This window comes from Perca flavescens, chromosome 19 (assembly GCF_004354835.1).
Source record: "Perca flavescens isolate YP-PL-M2 chromosome 19, PFLA_1.0, whole genome shotgun sequence".
NCBI lineage: Eukaryota > Metazoa > Chordata > Actinopteri > Perciformes > Percidae > Perca > Perca flavescens.
In genome coordinates this window covers 25,856,514-25,878,164 of record NC_041349.1, presented here as the reverse complement: position 1 = coordinate 25,878,164, position 21,651 = coordinate 25,856,514, and the positions used below count along the sequence as shown (strand labels likewise).

General features: G+C 40.2%; 1 protein-coding gene across 1 annotated transcript; it reads right to left on the bottom strand.

Moving 5' to 3' along the window:
* Positions 1–1,280: 1,280 nt before the first annotated feature.
* On the bottom strand, positions 1,281–19,986 carry chrnb1l (cholinergic receptor, nicotinic, beta 1 (muscle) like). The gene is made up of 12 exons (XM_028563697.1): positions 19,962–19,986; positions 19,311–19,444; positions 18,780–18,824; positions 18,270–18,379; positions 17,571–17,679; positions 16,695–16,842; positions 15,982–16,167; positions 14,786–15,009; positions 13,986–14,164; positions 12,387–12,398; positions 2,512–2,641; positions 1,281–1,466 (listed from the first exon to the last, which is right to left on the bottom strand). The coding sequence occupies exons 1-12, from the start codon at positions 19,984–19,986 to the stop codon at positions 1,326–1,328; spliced, it is 1,443 nt and encodes a 480-aa protein (XP_028419498.1). The 3' UTR covers positions 1,281–1,325.
* Between the last annotated feature and the right edge of the window lie 1,665 nt (positions 19,987–21,651).

Sequence of the window (21,651 nt, the reverse complement as noted above, 5' to 3'; positions counted from 1 at the left end):
TCTTGTCCTGTGCATTTCTGAATCTTGTGTGCATTTGTAAATTTTGTTTGCGTTTCTGAATTGTGTGTGCATTTCTGAATTTTGTGTGCATTCATGAATTTTGTATGCATTTGTGAATCTTCTGTGCTTTTAAAATTTTGTGTGTGAATTTGTAAATTTTGTGCGCATTTGTGTATCCTGTGTGTGTATTTATGAATCATGTGTGTGAATTTATGAATCCTGTGTGTGCATATGTGAATGTTGTGTGTGCATTTATCTTTATTGAGACTGTTCTAGCTCCATAGCCTTGTTGCCATTTTTAGCATGCAGTTTGCTAGCTTGAAGTTTGTTGTTGTTTCCCGAAGCGAACGAGTTTTGAGCTGCTGGATGTTACGGAGATTATCCAGTAAATGAACCAGTCGTCGTCATTCCAATTTTCCTTTCATCTCCGAAAATATCCAGGTTCATGTATATGTATGTATATATGTATATATATATATATATATGTATATGTGTGTATGTATAAATATGTGTATATATATATATGTATGTGTGTGTGTGTGTGTGTGTGTGTGTGTATATATATATATATATATATATATATATATATATATATATGTGTGTGTGTGTATAGCCATACAGCCTATGAGATAAGCCTATCAATAATACTGTTGATATCAAATAGAAATAAGGGTACTTATGTGGACAAAAATCCGTTGCTGGTACTCCGTGCTGGGGAGTACTGGCCCATTTCAGGCACTGATGTACACACAACCTACATGATAACAGAATCCATGTATAGAGTTTTTAGAAGGTATATGTGGGAACACTCAGTGCATTTGTGAATCTTCTGTGCTTTTAAAATTTTGTGTGTGAATTTGTAAATTTTGTGCGCATTTGTGTATCCTGTGTGTGTATTTATGAATCATGTGTGTATTAGTATGTGGAGTTTTCTTTTGCAGGGTGCAAATGTTCCACCTAAACAAGTTCCTTCCTGAGACTATTTTGCAGAGCCACCGTCTCTGCGACCGATGCTTAGTACCGCCCAAGACGATTGTGATTGGTTTATTCAAACGCAAATAACCCAGAGCGGGTTTTTTTCCTGTCCCAGAATGCATCTGTGGTGTAGCCACACCTTACTCCACAGCGCTGTCGGGATAGGTCTGGCAATGCGAGACTATCGGCTACCTAACCTTAAATAAAACATTTCAGAGAACAGATATATATGGAATAGGTAATAAGGTATTTATGGAAAGTCAGATCCGGTGATCTCCGAAATCACCGATAACAAGAATTAACGACCAAGCAATTCTTCAAACTCCGAGTGTGTGTGTGCGTTCTGTCTGCTATGGGAAGGGGTTCTCGGGCATATAGTTGAAACTGGCGTCCAAGAACATGGCCAGGGTGCCCAGGGTGGTGATGATGACAAACAACCAGAGGAAGAGGCGGTCCACCACGAGGGCGATGAACTGCCAGTCTCCTGTCATCTAGAGGGAACACACACACACACACACACACACGCACACGCACACACACCTACTGTAAGCACTAGCGCTGCACGACATAAAATATAGAAAATATGCGATAACATGGTTGAATATTACGATAATTGCTTCCAATAAATACACAGATATTAAAGTGTACTCAGTTTTGCATTTCTACTGCTTTTTCAATTGATGTTTTTTTCTTCATTCTTGCTCTTTCATTTGTTTTAAATTCGACAAATTGCTTTTTCAATTTAAAACAAATGAAAGGAAATCGTTTCAAACCTTTTATTGAGCAAATTGAATTTGAATAGAACATAAAAGGCACCACTAAAATAAGCAATGACGGTTAGATTTTAAAGTGCTGTTTTCTACTAACATTTTTCTTTTAACTAACAACAAAAAAAAATCTCTGTCTGACTTTGGCGATATGTTGCAGTATTTTGCGATGCGTTTATTGCGCCACTTGATCATCATGATAGTCTATAATCGACGACGTTTCATTTTTGGGATTGTTCAGGTGTAAATTTCGCCAGATGTCCCCTAATTTTCGGCCGGATGTCCGTCCCCTTCCTCTTTCTTTGTGTTGGCGTTCTAACCTCCGGTGGATTTGTGAGGACTATGGTTAACTGCTCCTCAGATCTCTGCAGGGTAAATCCAGACAGCTAGCTAGACTATCTGTCCAATCGGAGTTTTCTCTTGCCTCACTAAAACAACTTGTGAACGTAAGATACGTCCGGTTAACCCTAACCGCCCAAGACGATTGTGATTAGTTTACAGACATGCTAATAAACCAGAGCTCTCTCCCTCCTCTGTAGCGCTGTGGAGGAAGGTCTGGCAAAGCGAGGCTACGATGACGATTAAAAAAAAAAAAAGAGAGATATTGTGCAGCCGTGGTGAGCACTGACTCAGCGATGTACTGTATGTATGCAATGACACATGGACATCGTTGGGGGATGTTTGGAACACCCCAAGCTCAGGAGCGGCAGGCTGCAGACTGAATAACAAGCAGCCTGACAGCGTGTGGCGTGGCGTGGCCATTTCTCACCGTGTCGTCTGTGTCCTGCTTCTTCAGCTGCTCGGCCATGTATGTCACTGCAGAGATGGCTGACTTCAGGTTGGGAGGGAGGACCAGACAGTAGCTGTCAGTGTTTGGGAGCCGCTGGAGCTGCACTGTGCTCTCACACCTTAACAAAGAAGTGGGAAAGTAGTGTGTGTTTGTGTGTGTGTGGGGGGTTTAGGCATTTTAAACATTGGCATTGGCTGCAACAAGGAATTTTGTCTTTTTAATTTCTGTCCAAGTTTCCAAGATAGTTTACACAACTGTGCTATGTGCTGGTGCTTTTACGTGCACTGTAAGAAATGTAGGTATTTACAACACTTTATAATCTAATAGTCATATGCTGCTACCGGTTTCCAAAAATATCTAATTATGCCTGAAAAAATATATATATATAAATACCTGCAACAAAAGTTTAGTTTCTCTCTTTGGCAAAGCACTAACCACTTTAAACTTCATACTTCATATTTCTATGCTTTTAATTTGTAATTAGTAACTGCCAACTTATGATTCATGCGTTGCACCAAGTCTCCTTTTATTGCCCCCCCCCATTTGTTTATTCCTTATTCTATCCCATTATCTGTGTTTATGTATGTTTATATACAGTATATTTACTACTTTACTATTTTAGAACACATTCATAGCATCTTGTGCATAAGAAAGTCCCTTCAGGTTAAATTCTTATTATTTCTAGTAAGTTCATTATATGAAGATAAGAAAAGATAAGACTGCACCTCTGCTATGCATTATGCCATCATAGTAAAATAAACAAAAAATAGAAAAATATATACATGGAAAATTATACATGACGGTGCACGGTACCAGCTGAATTAAAAAAACATTTATAGAGATGTGCATTTATGTTACAACATTAAAAAAAGCACTATGCTCCAGGGCTGTAGTCAAGACCACCTTTGTCGAGTCCAAGACAAGTCCAAGACCACGACTAGTTGAGTCCAAGTCAAGACCAAGTCCAGAGAGGTTCGAGTCCAAGACAAGACCGAGTCCAAAAAGGTTCAGGTCCGAGTCAGCACCGAGTCCAGGACAGGAAAAAAAAAAAAAAAAAAAAAAGTCTAATGCATCCATGACATTATCAGTCATTTGGGGTTATTATTTGTTGATTTAAAAGCAAAAACAATGTCACAACACCCAGGATTTTTAAGTAAAGACATTCCCCTTGATATCATATAATCTAAAGAAAACAGAATGATGATATATGGTGATACCTCATAATAACAGTGTTAAAACTGATATACAAACACCAACCCACTACTATTACCACTTCTAGGTACTAGTACTGAGCATTTGAGTAACTAAATGACAATATAGCTTCACTCCAGATGTACAGTAGTGTAGAAAAGAAGTGACCAGTATTACAGAGTGGGTTGGTTGGTTATAAACCCTATGGTTGGTTTATGCCTTCCCTGAAAAAAAAATATTGTATTGTATTATATTGTTATTTGGAAGTGTGTGAATCAATGCAAATTAGCAGGGCACGCAGATGCAGAGCGTGCCCTGCGAAGATAACCTGTGTGATTGGTTATTAGATGGCCAGTGTTTCACTTTCCCTCCAATAGTAAACAAACATAGGTAGCGGCAAAAACGACACCTGGATTCGGTCGAGACCAAAAGCCATATTTGGCAAGACCAGTGTCCAAGACAAGTCCGAGTCCGAATACCAGCGAGTCCGGACTCGAGTCCAAGACCGGACTTGAGTACTACAGCCCTGCTATGCTCAATTACAATACAGAAAGGTTCATGTTGTAAATATTACAAATGGAAAGAAATGTACTAACTGTAAAAAAAAAAAAAAAAAAAAAAAAAAAATTGCAATTATCTTTACTATTCATTTATTGATTTAACATTTTATTCTTAAGTCTTGTTTTTATTTTTTTAATACCAGTGAACAAATTGACAAAGTAAGACGCTGTTCCCTAAAGAAACACATTCTTATTTGAGGAGGTCATGCAAATACGTGGACGTATATCCTCTAGAAGAAGTTAAAAATGCAGCAACAGCCTTTACATGAGCTCAACGAGCTCCGATTTATGCTGCAACTGTCATGAGTCACTAGCACAGCATTGTTCACCTCTGCAGAAACACACACACACACACACACACACACACACACACACACACACACACACACACACACACACACACAGTGGTGGAATGTAACTAAGTATATTTACTCAAGTACTGTCTGGGGCCCTGTAGAAAGGCATTCTGTATAATGGGCCCCACCCAGTATCCACAGCTATTCATTCTAGCCTCTGGGCCCTCTTGGTACTCAGTCCCATTTCCACCCCCAGTCCGACGCCCCTGAGTACTGTACTTAAGTACAAATGTTGAGGTACTTGTACTTCACTTGAGTCTCTTCTTTTCACGCCACTTTCTACTTCTACTCCGCTACATTTCAGAGAGAAATACATCTGACAGCTTTATGTTACTAGTTATTTAACGAAACAAAAATGACAACATTACACATTACGGCATAAATCTTTTCATTCGTTTTTCTTTTGGTTTTATATATATATATATATATATATATATAACAAAAGATGGATTAATAACAGTGAGATATACATATATATATATATATATATATATATATATATATATATATATATATATATATATATATATATATATATCACTGTTATGTGTCCCAGATAATGTACTAGTAACACAGGTACACAGCCTATAAAGTAAACCACGCCTCTAAAACATTTTTTCTAACTGCATGCCCATCCTTGTCATATTTGTTGTTATGAACGTGTGTAGGGTCAAGTGCCAACAAGTAGGATAGCTTTAGCTCATCAGTCCAACCAATAATTACAATTTGGCACATCTAAACAAAATCCAGAATTACCATCAACAACCAACATACCCCTTAAGACCTTCGCTAATGTCAGCAATTAATTGTGGTTAACCAAAGACAGCGCAATTACGTAAAAAAGTTGACAATTATGTAATACTTGTTACAGGCCCATACATACCCATTACATTGCAGACATTCCATTACAAGAATATATGCAACATCCCTTCAATATGCAATAAACTTAACGCCCACATACATACACATTCATGTGTACACACACACACACACACACACACACACACACACACACACACACACACACACACACACACACACACACACACACACACACTTCCCGTAACCAAGAGACCAAACTAACAGTCATACTCAATAACTATCACATTATAAATAACCCACCATCCAAAACCTGTTCGCACACAGAACAAACATTGTTTTATACAAGACTACTCCAGGTACTTTCCAGTATTCAATCTTTCATCTGCATGCCAGATAGATGCCTCTGCTCAAGGGCTTAGGTTTAGTTTCAACCTTGGAGTGGAGGAGGGGGGGGTGGGGACGACACATTATAACTGGGGAGTCTGAGGGTCCTCCCCCAAAACCTTTTGAGCGTCAAACACTTCATTTCCTGTGTCTGAAATTGTTGGAAAACATATTTTTTGGTAAGAAGTTAGGGCTGGATCTGAATATCCGACTAAACGGATATTCATTTGTTGGTTAGGTGTTCAGTTTTCAATTTTGGGGATTTAAATATTAATTTTTTCTTCGGTTTTTCCTTCAATACTGCAATAAAGTTGAGACACATTCAACTTATGGAGAAACACAACCCTAAGAAGCAGCCCAAGTAAGAAGGCTATAAACATGTTTTTTTTTAACCTCTTTTTGGCGAGTGGGTCGTCTTTCATAGGACAAAGGACAAATCTACGCCTTCTAAATATCGGGTGAGGACACATCCCCTGCATCCCCACCGAAATCTATGCATATTCCTCTGCATATACTTTTCAACTTATCAACCAGATTTTCAGGGGTAAGTTATTGCAGTTTGTTATGGCTCAATAAATAACAGTTTTCACTGACTCTGGTGAAAATTGAAATTGGGTATTGGATGACATGGCATTCGACACTCGTATCGAAAAATGTCATGTCATTTAGAAGCAATTCGGTCGGTGCCTAAAAAGTATTGAACTGGGTACCCAGCCCCTAAGCAGAACTGCTGCAGGCCCCTTCCTGTTGCTCTATTGGACACTGAGTGATAGCAGCAGCACAACACTCTCTCTGACACAACACTGGGTCAACATTCATGTGATGCCAGGACCTTTGACCCCTTCATTCTTCCCTTCACACAGCTGTTCCATAAACCAAAACACACGAGCAGAGAGAGAGCCTTATTGACAGCGTTCTTCTAGTGCAGAGATCTTCAAAAGGGGGGTCCGGGACCCCTAGGGGGGTCCTAAGAGTCACCGAAGGGGGGTTGAAATGTCAACATGAATCCAACATATTATTAGCAAATATAAATCGGCCTATTTGTGGGGAAAAACCTTTGATGATAGGCTTACTGGCCTATAGGTAAAGTAGTCTCTAAGGTAGCCATCCACAGATAGTTCATCCTAAGGATCCACTGTGCCATATGTATGCTTGACATTAAAATATGATTTATGCCAACAATTCATATTTTATAAGCTTAGAATTCTATGTAATAAAAAGGTATATAAGAAGGCTTTAGGCCACCCACACGTTATTGTAGGCCCAGTTTAATATGCAATTTCATTTTATACAATATCTGTAGTAGGGGGCCCCTGATCTGTCTCTCTCAGTGAAGGGGTCCTTGGCTTAAAAAAAGGATGAAGACCCCTGTTGTAGTGCCTTCATGCTTTTCTGCATAACTGCTCAACCAATCTCTAGTCTTTTGTATCCTTGCAATCATAGGAACAAATATTGGGGCAAGCTAAATGGCAGAACTACAATAATTATATTTACAATAATAATCACGCAAGATACATTTCTTACCCTATGTCAGTCTTTGTTAACCATAAACATTTTTGTTTTTAAAACCTTCCTGCACACACTTTTCACCTCTGCCTTTCAGACCTTATACACCAAATACAGACTTGAAAATTGTGTGCAGGAAGTTTTTTTTTATTTTCTGTTAACCTACCAGATGATCAGGTGAAATTTAAGAGTGACACAGAATATACTGTACGTTTAGCCGATAAGTTGATGAAGCCAACTTCAAGTTCAAACCTTTATTATTCATACTTACTATTTAAACGGGATTGTCCTGGAAAATCTGAAGTGGGGTTGTGAGGAAATTATCCATAGTCAATGTGTTAGCTACAGTAGGTGGGGGTCGGCACGCCCCCAGTTTGGAGAAGCAGGCAGGAGTACCCACACAGAAGCTAAGCAATGTACTGCTGTACATATTTTAGCCACCTAAAAAGAAAAGGCCCACCTAAAAACCTCGATACCTCGAACCTGGATATAACGGCTTCAGTTCCCCTGCCGGAAAAGGCTTTCTTACGGTAAGGTAAAGCAATGAAGATATTCTAAATATAGCGTACACTTAAACTGATATTGATGTTTTTAGGTGGGCCTTTTTTTTTTTTTTTTTTTTTGGGAGGGTGCCAAAATACATTTAGCTGCTGCCCCTGTCGACAGCGGCAAATTGCTTATAGCTTCCATGTCGGTACTTCTACATGCCTCTCCAAACTGTGGGCAGGCCGGCCGCCATCTACTCTAGCTAGTCTATATTGACGATGTGTCATTTACGGGATTGTTCGGGTGTCACCGGAAATTCCGCCTGATGTCCGTCATTTCGGCCGGATGTCCGGTACCTTCTTCTTTCTTTGTGTTGGCGGTCTAAACTCCGGTGGATTTCTGAGGACCATGGTTAACTGCTCCTCAGATCTCTGCAGGGTAAATCCAGACAGCAAGCTAGGGTTAGCTAGCTTCATCTGTCCAATCGGAGTTTTCTGTTGCACGACTAAAACAACCTTTGAACGTACACACGTTCCACCAAAACAAGTTCTTTCCCGAGGCTATTTTACAGAGTCACCGTGGCTCTGTGCGGTGCTTAGCCCCGCCCAAGACAAATGTGATTGGTTTAAAAACATGCCAATGAACCCGAGCACGTTTTTTTCTCCCATTCCGGAATGCTGTGTGGACTGGCCAGACCCTCCTCCGCAGCTCTCCAAAAGAAGGTCCGGCAATGCGAGACTAACTATAGCTGATACACTGACTATGGATAAGTACCTCATGCAACCCAGCCTTTAAAATATCTGAACTTTCCCTTTAACTTATTTATGCTTACTTGACCCTACAACATATACTGCTCTTGTGTAGCAGGTCAGGTCACAGACGCTCGTGTCTGACCACAGTTCCACAGGTTGAAGCAAACACTTAAATAGGGTGTTAACCGTTTGCTCCTGCTGCCTTGTGCTTCCCATCGCCCCATTCACCTCTTGTAAAAACTTGGGATGTATTTTTTGCATACCCTCAGTGTCAGCACTTTACATATTATAATAGATGTTTCATGTTTTATCTTTTGATGTTTGTGTATTTAAAAGTCTGATTCATAAGTTCAGGGAACAGTGTTTTTTTTTCTTCAACTGCACTGATCACAATGAAACTCTGATATTCTAATCAGAGCACAATTATGTAACACAATATGTAATGCTGAGCATATTTAATCAGAATTTTTCATTCCAGCAGCAGTCAGACTCTTTAATACAACATCATGATTTAGCACTGCTAGCTGATTCCGCCACATGAGCCATCACTTGACAATATTCTGCACTATGCATATTTATTCATTTAGTACTCCGTGTATACTGTGCAATATGTCATTTCTATTCATATGCACCTTACTCATCTGTATATCTATATACATACATATATATATATATATATACATACATATATATATATATATATATATATATGTGTATATATTTTGTTAACCTTTCTGTTTATAATAAGTTTGTTCATAGTGTACATATTACTATTATAACTCATTCTATTTTTTATATTTCTCATAATACTTTTTGTATATTTTTCCTATGTCTATTTAATGTGTATTTGTTAGTATTTGATAGTTTTTGGAGTGGTTATATATATATATAAAACCACTCCAAAAACTATCTGCCACAGAGTCTATTTTTGCTTCTGCTACGACAGCGTTCTAAGGCCATTGTAGAATGAAAAAATGTTACCGAACGGGTTGAGAGGGGTAATATATTATGTATCTGTATGTATGTATGTATGTATGTATGTATGTATATATATATATATATCTATATATATATATATATATATATATGTTTGAATTTTGATTTTGAGGTGCTGTTACAAGGGAATTTCCCCAGTGTGTGATAATAAAGTCTATATTATCTTATCTTCCTAATACAGAAACTTAATTTCAAAATGACAGAGTCACGGCAGCATCAGTAAGTGTAAACTCATCGATAACTCCGTCAGTTGCTATGGTTTCTGCTGTCTCGTGATCTGTGGCATCTCTTGAATAATATGGCCCCCAGACATCTGTGATTTGTCCGGCTTTCGTTTCTCGTTATATACTGACACAATCCCAAGGGTATGATGTCAAGGCTCTGTCAAAACTTTCAAAACAGACAATACAACCCCGAATCACAGAGATGCCGATTCGGATTGGACCAATATTATAACACAACGTCTGTGTTTGGCTAAATATAGTAGGTCATTTGCAGTGGAACCTTTACTTGACAAAGTACAGACATGGCAGATTTGCACGGGATTAAGATCACAAACAACCTCGGTAATTATTACGCATTACTAGAGATCCCCAGGTAATACTAGTCCCATGCGAATAGGGCTTAAGACATTTACATTACAACCTGATTAATCCATCAACATTGCACATGCAGCACACATGAGAATCTGTAACATACAGTAAACAAAGAAGATAAGATAACATGCAGCACAAGCAATAGAATAATCTTGTGTGTGTGTGTATATATACATATACACACATATATATATATATATATATATATATATATATATATATATATATATATATATATATATATATATGTATATATACACACACACACACACACACACTAAACTACTGTATATGGTGTAATGATTTGTATGTTTATCGTCTTCAATTTTAACATAAATTTCGGTAAAAGCAGACATTACAACATATTGCGCTCTTCTAAGTTATAATCAATGACTTTTTATAATTCAGTATCATGCGTTAAAATACAGGACACTATTAGGAATACAAAACAGTAAAACATAAGAGATAGAGGGAGCTCTATGTGAGGGAGTCTGGCTTGATACCACAGTGCACCTGTCAAATTGGCACTTCAGTACATGTATACAGTCCATGCATGTAGTGTAGTGTATACAGGGTGTGCATGATGTGAATAATGTCCAGAAACTCTGGCACCAGAGAGGGGAAGGCGTCAGCGAAGGAGCAGGACAAGTTATCAGAGACACGGGGAGACAGCGTGACAACAGATGGACTGCAGGACAATAAAAACGAGCGGCCAAGAGCTCCTGCAGGAATGGTGTGTGTGTGTGTGTGTGTGTGTGTGTGTGTGTGTGTGTGTGTGTGTGTGTGTGTGTGTGTGTGTGTGTGTGTGTGTGTGTGTGTGTGCGTGCGTGCGTATCCACAGCTCAGGTCTGAGCTATGCGGTGCTCTGCATGCCATACACATTCCACGGCTTGTATTCATTACTGCAGATACATGGAGCCTCTCTCACCATGACACTTACCCACCCTGTGCACACACACACACACACACACACACACACACACACACACACACACACACACACACCAACTTAATACACTCAAATGGAGATCTACGAGCATGCTACATCTAACATGCAGATGATTCTCATAAGTGTGCAGCGGTAGAAAGAGTACAAACATATTCTACTTCAGTAAAAGTACTACTACTTGGATGAACTTTTCAAGTAAAATTAGCGGTATAAAAATCTACTGAAGTTAAAAGTAGCTCATTTAAAATTTCCTCTAAAAACTACTCAATTACAGTGACGCGAGTTATTGTAATTTGTTATACTTTCCAGCGATGTAAATGTGTTGTAAAGGACAGCACCTGGCTTTCTAACTGACAGACTTAAAGATAAAGAGAGGTGAACGAAGGAAAAGAATACAGTGCATGACACAGACTGGCTGATGGTGCCCGGCCACGCTCTCCTCCACATTAAAAAACAAAGACAAAATCCTCTGCCCCGATCACTCATCGCCGGTCTTCCCTTCCACTCATCTACCCGTATCTATTCTTCCCCATCGCTCCACCTCCTTTCTGAGGGATTACCGCCTAATGTCCAACCTAAACAGAGGCTTAGTGGCTGGCGACTGTGGCCACGGGTGTGGGGCTTAGCTGGGGCTGAATATGATGCCTTTGGAACGGGATGAGAGATGCCCAGCAAAGGACCTGGTTCACAGGACAGTGGGGCTGCTTGTGATGCCAGGGCTGGGTGGCAAGGCCCAAGCCTACTGGCAGATTAGCCAGACTGAAGCCAACATGGTTGGAGGGACAGTACAGTTTAAAGCAGCATATTAGATAACAGATTGATACGTCACGGTCCTGCTTTATGGCCAGTGGCCTTTGGACTTTTAGTTTTATATTACTTTAGACCATGTGATAGTTTTTGCGTTTCTGTGCTCATGTGTCCCTCATGTGTCTCTGTAGTCTTGCCCTGCAGGTCTTTCCTTGTCAGCCTGTCTTTGTGTAATTAGTCCTTGTTTTCTTGTCACCCCTGTCATGTATGTATGTATCTAATTTTGTAGTCTCTGTGGCTGCATCTCGCAGCCCTTATTTGACAGCTCCTCGACTCCTCGGTCAAACCGAAATTTGTCCTGTCCCTCCTCGGTGAAGGCCGTCTCAAAGCTCTTATTTCTGCCCCGAGGACCGAGAAACGAGCACAGAGGGAGCATCTCTGAGGAGCTATAGGCGAGGATACATGAGTGCATGTCATTAATCTCTTTTTTTTTTTATCCGTCAGAGTACCTTTTCATGTGACTGTATTAAATATGGTATTAAATATGAGAGGCTGAAGGAAGTGCACACACTGTTACTGCCTTTACAGATTCTCTGCACTGCTGTGGTGATAGCTGTAATTCTGCCAAGTCTATAGCACACTGTGTACTCTACTATAATAGCTAGGCTGGCATCGGATCCAACATTCAAACTTTGGGCCACTCTAAAAAGAAGATTCATGCCTGTGCTGGATTTTATTAACATTAATAGAAATGGCTTTCTGCTAGGGTAATGTCCAGATCAGCACATTGTAGCCGAGAAAGAGGCTGAATCTGGATGAATGACTCTGATGGGTATTACTTTGGGTGTATGGAGTCTAACAGTCTTGACAGGTGTGAAGAATATAGACAGTATAACCTTTTTGGCAGTCTCGCTCAATAACTCAACCCAAGAGCTCTTTTGCCGACATTACATTTCAGTATTTTGTGGTTTATTAAATAATTTTTTTTCTCTCTGCACACAAAAAAATTATAAAAATGGGACGAATATATGACTTTTATGGCTTTTAAGAAGGCTGAACAAAATGCATTTTTATTACATTTCTGTCTCCGTATCATCCTTGGTGTCAGAAGTCTCATTTAGTCTGATTGCTGTTATTACATTTACGGAAAAGGGACTTGGGCTCTTCAAATATGCTAATCTGTTACTCTTGAAAGAACAAAAAGTCAGATGTATGTATTCCATAGCAATCAGTATACAGTAGAGACCAACGTACTCTTTAAATAAGGTGTTTTTTGTTTTAAAACAGCCCCATTGTAGAGGTATCTTTAAGAGATCTGTGTCAGATTGTGGCTCAGTAGGTCATACTGTACCTCACAAGAATACATACCTGTTAGTTAAAAAAATACCTAGAGTATTAATTCTTATTAACTTCATATCTTATTCCCTTGTATCTAAATGCATGTATTGGTACGTACTGTATTGTGGTACCGTCATTTCACTGTAAATTGGGAAGAATTTCGCTGTAAGTTGAAGGCTGTAAATCCGAAGCGTTACTGTAATGGGTTATGTTTGATAAATACAACACTTATTGAGTGTTTCCAGCAAGTTCTGGAATACTCTCATAAACCGAAATCGGTAAAAAACAACTAAAGTGCCTTTTTGGACAGCCCATGCTTTCTTTTCTGTACATTACAGGGTTTCCACCAGTGTATTGCAAGCCAGGTGGCCCACTGGGGGGGATGGGTTGTATATGTTTGGCAGTTGAGATCAAATATCAAAAATATTTACTGCATTTTGAATGTAGGACCCCATTGAATCTGTCTTACAGCTCTCTCACATTCTCAATTTCACAATTCCTTCCATGATTCTGTTATCACAGAAAAATTAGCTCTTGAGCTAAAACCTGGTACTATGCATCTCTCCCCTTGGGGTTAATGTTTCTCTAAATAAATAAACTTTAAACTTAAAAAAAAAAAAGACACTTGCCACCGGGCTTAACAACCTTTCTGGGGGAACCCTAACATTCTTTTAATACTAACTTTTTTTGCAGTTAGTTATAGGAAAACACCTTACAAAGAGAGAGAGCATTAAGCCGATTGAGTCACGCGTTAGTAAATGTGTCCTTACCTGCCTCTCCAAGGTAAGACGAGATCAGGGTTGATCTTTCGAATGAAGTACTCTCCTCCAGGCTGCCTGCCGTTGAAGCTTTGGATGGGCAAGTCCTCACTAGACTCCTCCTTCACCAGAGGTTCCTCTGGGTTTGGCCTTGTCATGCCGATGTACTTGGGCAGGAAGTGAATGAATACCTGTAAATTTGAGGTAAAAACAAAATCCATGAAATCGGGGTATTTGATATAGCCTACATGGGTGCTCACCAGTGTTGTAGTACTTGAGATCTGTCTTGGTCTTAAGACCGGTCTCAGGACCACTTTTTGAAGGTCTCTGTCTTGGAATCGACCACATTTTTACTCGGTCTGGTCTCGGTCTCGTATAAAGAGCACTCAGGATTTTATTTCAAGACCGGTCAAGACCACAACTGCAGGGATATCACTAAACTGCCTGTGCATTGTCTGATGTATGTGTTAACATCATTGCTGTGATTGGATGTAAACCCTGTTTCAAATGCAACCAACAACTTGGCTCATTTCTAATTTGAAATTTGTTACTGTTAATCACTTCTCCCAGACCCTTTAACACGCACTCCCAGGAAAGTGAATCTTGGAGACAGAAGAAGTTCTGGCTGTCTGGCACTGGTCTGGTCTTGAATCGGTCTGGCCCTGTCTTGGTCTTGACTTGGCCTTAAACCCTCAAAGTCTTGGTCTTGTCTCGGTCTCGAAACATTCTGGTTTTGGTGATGACTTGGTCTCGGTTTAGGTGGTCTCGACCACAACACTGGTGTTCACTGAATTTGTTAAACCTAACCTCACCTTTCGAACCCAGTTGGGCATGATGTGTGTGCTGGGCGTTCGGTGGTGCAGATTAAGGACGACTACGCTTAGGATGACAGAGAACGTGACCAGGATCATGGTGAACAAGACGTAGTTGACAATAATTGGAATGCCGAGGGAAGTCTCGGGGACCTTGTCAGCCAGCAGAAGCATGAAGACAGTCAGAGCGATGAGGACGGAAATGGAGAGAGTCATCTTCTCTCCTGCAGACAACAGGGAGAATGAATTAGAACAGCACAGCAACGCATATTACTCTGCTGGGGTCTGTTTTATGTCGAAAAGGACAAACGCCATATCTACGTGTCCACTGTGGCGTTTTTTGAAGGCAGGGATCGCCCCGCTTCCCAGCATTGCACGCTAGCGGGTTTTGCCACTAGCAGTAATCAGTGTCTCTTCACTGAACACTGACAGGCAAAGAAAACAGGCTACACCGGCCTATAACCGAGATGGCTGCACCTGATTAGACCAACACTTCACGCGAGGCTGTCTTCGCCTGGATTTCAAAACAGACCAACATGGCTGCTCGAAAACTCTCTTATTTTACAAAAAATAGTTCACTGAAATGTGTTTCTGGAAACATTTTATGCGAGTTGCTGAATCTGTCTTCATTTTAGATCAACAACAGCCAGTAGATTGTTTAGTTGATGTTTTCAAAAGTTTATGAGAGGCGGCGAGTCGACCTGCCTGCTCCTCATTTGCATAAAGTAGCCTGGATTCAACGCTATGCAAATAAGAAGCGGCCATCTTGGCGCCCCACCACACGAAAGTCACCGCGAAGCCACCAGAATTGTATTGCACAGCACTGCACGGCTGCTTAAACAGACAACGAATGGGAAGCTTGGAAATGGTGCTTGCCATTGGAAAAGGACCTAAGACATGATAAAAAGACCTTTTGCTGTGAAAAAAATGCAATTGATGAAATGGCTTAATCTTTAAAAATGTTGGCCAAAGGCATGTTTGCAAGTGTATGCTGGTTGTTGGTAAAGAACAGACAGATGTCTGATTTAAAGCTATAGTTCATAGTTTCTGTCTCCCCCATGAGGAATTCTAAGTAATGATACAATGCCACATGATACAAGCCTTCCGTGATCGTGCACAATGGCTGCCCTGCCTCATGAAGGAGTCTGTATCAGACACATGATCAGTCAGTGTCAAAGCATGTCAGATGTGCTGACCTGCACCAGGAGGCAGGTAGAAGACAAATATAGCCAACACGCTGGTGAGGATGCAGGGCACGATGATGTTGATGATGTAGAAGAGAGGCTTCCTCTCTATGATGAGGTAGAAGGTGATGTCCTCGTAAAGGTCCTCCTTGACGTTCTTTCTGGAGGGTTTGTGACAGATGGCCCATTCTCCGTTTTCTGTGGAGAAAGAGACGTATGCTCTCTATTACTCTAATCTTTGGGACATGCAGTAAAATGGTGGAAAAGCATAAGTGTAGATTTCGGGGAGATGCAGGGATATGTTATCGATGCCCCAAATCCTACAGAAAACTAAAGATGTGATTTCTTGTGAATTTAAATGTCTTTTATGCAGATTTAAACTTTAGAGCTTATGGCTTTTAACAAGGTCTCATTCTCTAATGGATTTGTTATTGACTGTGGACGGTACATGATTCCTTTAAAACATCCAGAAAAACGTGGGATGTTTTAAATATGCAGAAAGTTACAACAACAATACAGCAGAATAATAATTTCCTTCACATAAATAAAGACACCAGAATGCAGGAAATTAAGTGTTTGACGCTCAAAATTCCCCCCAGACCTCCTGGTTATTAGTGCTCCCCCCCAAAAAAAACAGTGTGGAAAATAATTAAAAACACAGCAGGGATAAGGTATATACAGATAATATCATAAGGTGCTCAAAAAAGGTCATTGTAGGCACCAACCGGTGAAAGCATTCTCATCTATAACAATCTCCTGGATCTCGTTGCCCACGTCATCCAGAAAGTACTGCAGTTCCACTTCAGAGGCATCATAGGTGTACGAGCGGAAAACCATGCTGCAGTTCTGCCAGTCAAATGGGAAGTACGACACCTGCGGGGGTGGACATTACAAAATGGCTGCATCATTCTCCAAAGGGAAGTTTCACACATATGGCATTCAGGATAAAGGTCCAGGAAAGTCAGCGGTGGAGGAAGTATGCAGATCCTTTACGTCAGTAAAATTAATGCCACACAGTAAAAAATACTCTGTTACAAGTAAAAAGTCCTGCATTAAAAATGTTACTCAAGTAAAAGTATGTAAGTATCATCAGGAAAATATACTTAAAGTATTAAAAGTACTCCATGCAGAAAGATCCGCACATTTTAGAAACTTGAAACGATCCAAACAATCAGCCAAGTGTTTAATGGTCTAATGATTTCAGCTGGACTTGTAGGCTGTTACAGTGTTGGGTAGTTGAATTTAAAATAAAATATATTTTATAACTACACGTGTTTTGTGTGCAAAAATCTTAACTGATAAAGTAACTAGTAACTAAAGCTGTCAGATGAATGTAGTGGAGTCAAAAGTCCAATATTTCTCTCTGAAATGTAGCGGAGGAGAAGTAGAACGTGGCGTGAAAAGAAGAGTCTCAAGTAACGTACAGGTACTTTAAATTTGTACTTAAGTACAGTACTTGAGTAAATGTAGTTAGTTAGATTCCACAACTGATGAAAGTGTGAGATAAAGTAAAACCTAGGGTGTGGCACGTATTTAAAATGAGTAAAATCAAGCCATAAACTGTCCCTGTTCCTGGCTTGCCATACAGCTGGAGACGGTACCTCTATAGAGCAGGAGCTGCGGTAGATGGCTGGGGGAAGCCAGTTGACTGTCCCATCACTGTACACCAAGACGTTGACGTACAGAGCCACGTCGAACTGACCGTCATTACTGTAGGGAGGAAATAGACAAATGTCTTTTTTTTTTATTTCAATATTAACATGGGGTCAACGGTAAAATGAAATGTATTTGGCAGTAGAACGGGCCAGCTCAGCAATAAAAACAAAAGCCATAATGAGAGCACTAGTCATAAAAGATAAAATACAATAAAGTGACAATAATAGGTCAAAATGACAAAATTAAATCTTTTGCAGGTACATTTCTTACCATGTTTAGCATCAATCATTTAGCTTTTTAGCATGCTAACATTTGCTAATTAGCACTAAAGTAGAACTAAGGCTGATGTGAATGTCATTAGTTGAATTTATGTGATGCATTTCATGGCAGTCAGCCAATAGCTAATGCCATATATTTCATCTCAAAACCACAGATGCCATGGTTGTGGCGGCAGTAGAAGTCAGTAGGCTTTATCCTGTGGGGACTGTAAAGTGTCCGTACAAAATGTCATGGTAATCCATCCAATAGTCGTTTAAATATCTCAGTCTTGACCATGGATGGACCGTGGGCAAATCCTCTGTTGGTTACTTTATGATGATGGATGATATGGATGACTGTGTGACTGCAGATGGGACGACACTCACTTGTTTATGAGGTAGATGTCTGGACGCCACACCTTGTTGGGAGGAATCCTCAAAACTTCAATGTCGTCATAGTCTTCCGGATTCCACGCCAGCCTGTAGTCTGTCCACGCCTGGGAAGGAAGGCAGCAAGGAAGGGAGGAGAGCAAGGAGAAAGAAGGTGAATAACAGCCATAGTGGAGAAGACGAGAAGAGATGTCGCTGTCATCTCCGCGGTAGTTTCTCCTGTCTTTGTCATTTAAATCCCACTGATACAGACACACGCTCAACGCACACTGTCACAAACACTTGTCCTGAGTTGTAATTAGCGAGGGCGAGGGACAGAAACGAAAGAGCGAGTCAGAGAACAAAGCAAGACATAATTTGTGGTTATAAAAAGTGACAAGTGCATTTGAGGGCAGAGCGACAGAGCAGTGGAGGGAGAGAGGGGGAGGGAGGGAGAGAGAGAGAGAGAGAGAGAGAGAGGAGTCGGAGTAGCGGAGCACAGTGATGAAGATGAATTCATACTCATACCAGATTCATGAACACGTTGGTTGTCATTTCTTCGTTCTTCTCGTTCTGTAGCAGGATAAAGAGACACAGAAAGGGAGGAGGAGAGACGAAGAGTTAGCAGAGCCACCGTCTCTTGTTTTGTATGACAGGGCTGTTACTTTCAGTGCTGCTCTATGGGAACTAATTGAGTATGCACCCAGCAGGGATCTGGCCAATGTGTGTGTGTGGGATTGGACTGCTGGAGGATAGCACTGCATTGTCACAGGATAACTTTTATAAAAAACTTTTTTTATTTAAAGCTTTAGTGTGTAGTTTCTGCCCCCCCATGGGGAATTATGTGTACATATAATGTCAACAACACAGTGCATCCACATGATACAAACCTTCCGTGATCACGATCAAAATCAAGAACAAAATAATCTGGACAGATGAATCAAAAACAAGAAATCACTGGTCCATTCAATATTTTGTTTCAACCTGATATATAAAAGACTTGAGTAATTCATAAGGGTGTATTTGCATGTATGAGAGTGTGTAATGTCACATATTTACCAAGCTGACAAGCTGAGAGAGGGTCATCCCCACTCGAACCATCACCTTCTCCTCCCAGTAACGAGCCGGTCGGACTTTCATGTTGTAGTTCTTAAACAGCTTCTGATGGAGCCTCCGCTCGGTTTCAGAGGCTCCTGGATGAAAGGATGGTTGCAAAGAGACAGAAAATGATGAGGGGGATGGGGGGCTGGGGGAGTGATACCCGAGCCACCACCACCTGACAAAATGGTGATTGAAAAGTAAAGAGCGATAAAGAAATAATTCCCGTCTTTTTGGTTTGCTGCACATCTAGGCGGGCCAAAATTGATTGTGAACCTAAACTGATATGCGAGGGGCCGGATTTGGCCCGCAGGCCTTGACTTTGACAAGTTTGCCCTACACCCATTTGCACTGGTTGTATGTAACATTTCATACTGACTTTAACTGGTTTCACAGATTTTTAAAGGACTTTTACAAAAGCCTGCTTGTCTTAAATAATGCTAATTTTTGAAACGATTCCAAGTTGGAACCGGTTCTCGATGCCCCAAATCCTACAGAGGAACCTCAGCAACAGAAATTGGGTTTTTATAAATGACCTGTCATGCACCCCAAGGAACGGTGGGACATTAAATGTGAAGTATTTAACACGGCAAAAAAAATGTGTTGCACTACCTGCTGATGACGGGCTGACAGACATTCCAAATGTGTGACCAAACAACATGCGGAAAAGACAGAGAAGGACAGACAGGACATGCAAAGGAGGCAGCCGGCAGGCGGGCAGGTGCTGGACGCTGGGTAGCAAAGGTGACTGAGCTAATGTAATTGATATGCAGCAGGGGGACGGGATCAAAGAGATGTCTCGGATACCAGCTCCATCAGGGACCAAAATAAACTCTGATTAACTAACAATGATGTGTTAATATGATTCATTATATATTCCAGAACAGAACAGAACAGTCTTTGGGTGGTTTTTTATTCTTGCTTTTCAAGTGGAACAAGGTAAACCAATCTATTATCTTTGACGGGACATACAGTAGACTAAGACTAAGGTGTTCTTTCCATTTGGGATTTCCCCCTCTGTGTCTGTCTTGTCTAGCTGTTCTCTTCGGGGCAATACAGTTATAAAATCACCCTTGCTGTAGGACCCACAAAGGGCCAGGAACAACAACCCCTGTGGAGGGCACAAACCACCAAGTCAAAGCCCTTCAGCTGAGATAAGAACTAGTTTTTTTATTGATTATAATGCATTTATTAATGTATGCACATGTAGGTATATATGTATGCATTTTATTCATGTATTTTGTGATTTATTTTCTCAGATTTTCGTTATAATTTTTTGTCTCTCTTGATTTTTGCACAAAAAAAAAAAAAGGGATATTTGCATTTCTCTGATCTGTAAAACGTATGTGTTCTGAAAACCAATAAACACAGTATTAAAAAAATGCAGAAATATCCTCACATTTTAGAAACTGGAAACGATCCAAACAGTTCTGTCAGTCAACTAAGTGTTTAATGGTCTAATCGTTTCCGCTGGACTTGCCGGCCTGTATATTGTTGGGTTAATTATTAATAAAACATTGTATTTTATAAACTACATGCATTTTGTGTGCAAACATATTAATTTGTAGTAATTAACTGGTAACTAAAGCTGTCAGATGAATGTAGTGGAGTAAAAAGTCCAAGATTTATCTCTGAAATGTAGCGGAGTAGAAGTAGAACATGGCATGAAAAGAAAAGACTTAAGTAAAGTGCACATACCTCAAATTTGTACTGAAGTACAGTACTTGAGTAAATGTACTTAAGTTACAAATGGAAATGGATGTGCAAAGGTTTTCTCTTCTGGGCAGCCCAACAGGTAATAGGTAGTAGTGTTAGGACAGACACAGGAATGGGTCTGCACTACAGGTCGCCAACAAGCACAAGGCATTAGTTGTTTATGATATTGGGTCAAAGTCAAAGGCAATCAAACATTTTTCTTTTCCCATCTCCTCTTTTCTCTCCATTACTTCCTGTCACTTTACAGGTCAGCATATACGTCTTAATTCATGAGGTTCGTTTAGAGTTAAAAAGTTTAGAGTTGATATTAGTGCCAACAAACGCTACATGTCTTAGACATTTAGATCAAGGAAAATACATTTGGTTTGATCTTATTTATCTTGGGAACTTTAGGATATCTGAAACTGAGAAAATTGGCAGCACAAATGCAACAAGCATTCCATAAAAAGGACCTTACCAGTATAAGTGAGACAAAGGCAGCTGCATACGATGATTAATGCGTTCATCCTGGCATGAATGATCATCCTCATCTTCATTTGTCCAATCATGACAGTCATGGCATTGTACACTTTTAAGTGCAATCAAA

Coding starts and splice junctions, on each gene's coding strand:
- chrnb1l (XM_028563697.1), bottom strand. CDS start 19,986: ATGTCTGTCAGCCCGTCATCAGCAG. Junction 18,380..18,779: donor CCAACGTGTTCATGAATCTG/GTATGAGTATGA, acceptor CTTCCTTCCCAG/GCGTGGACAGACTACAGGCT. Junction 16,168..16,694: donor AGATGAGAATGCTTTCACCG/GTTGGTGCCTAC, acceptor CTTTCTCCACAG/AAAACGGAGAATGGGCCATC.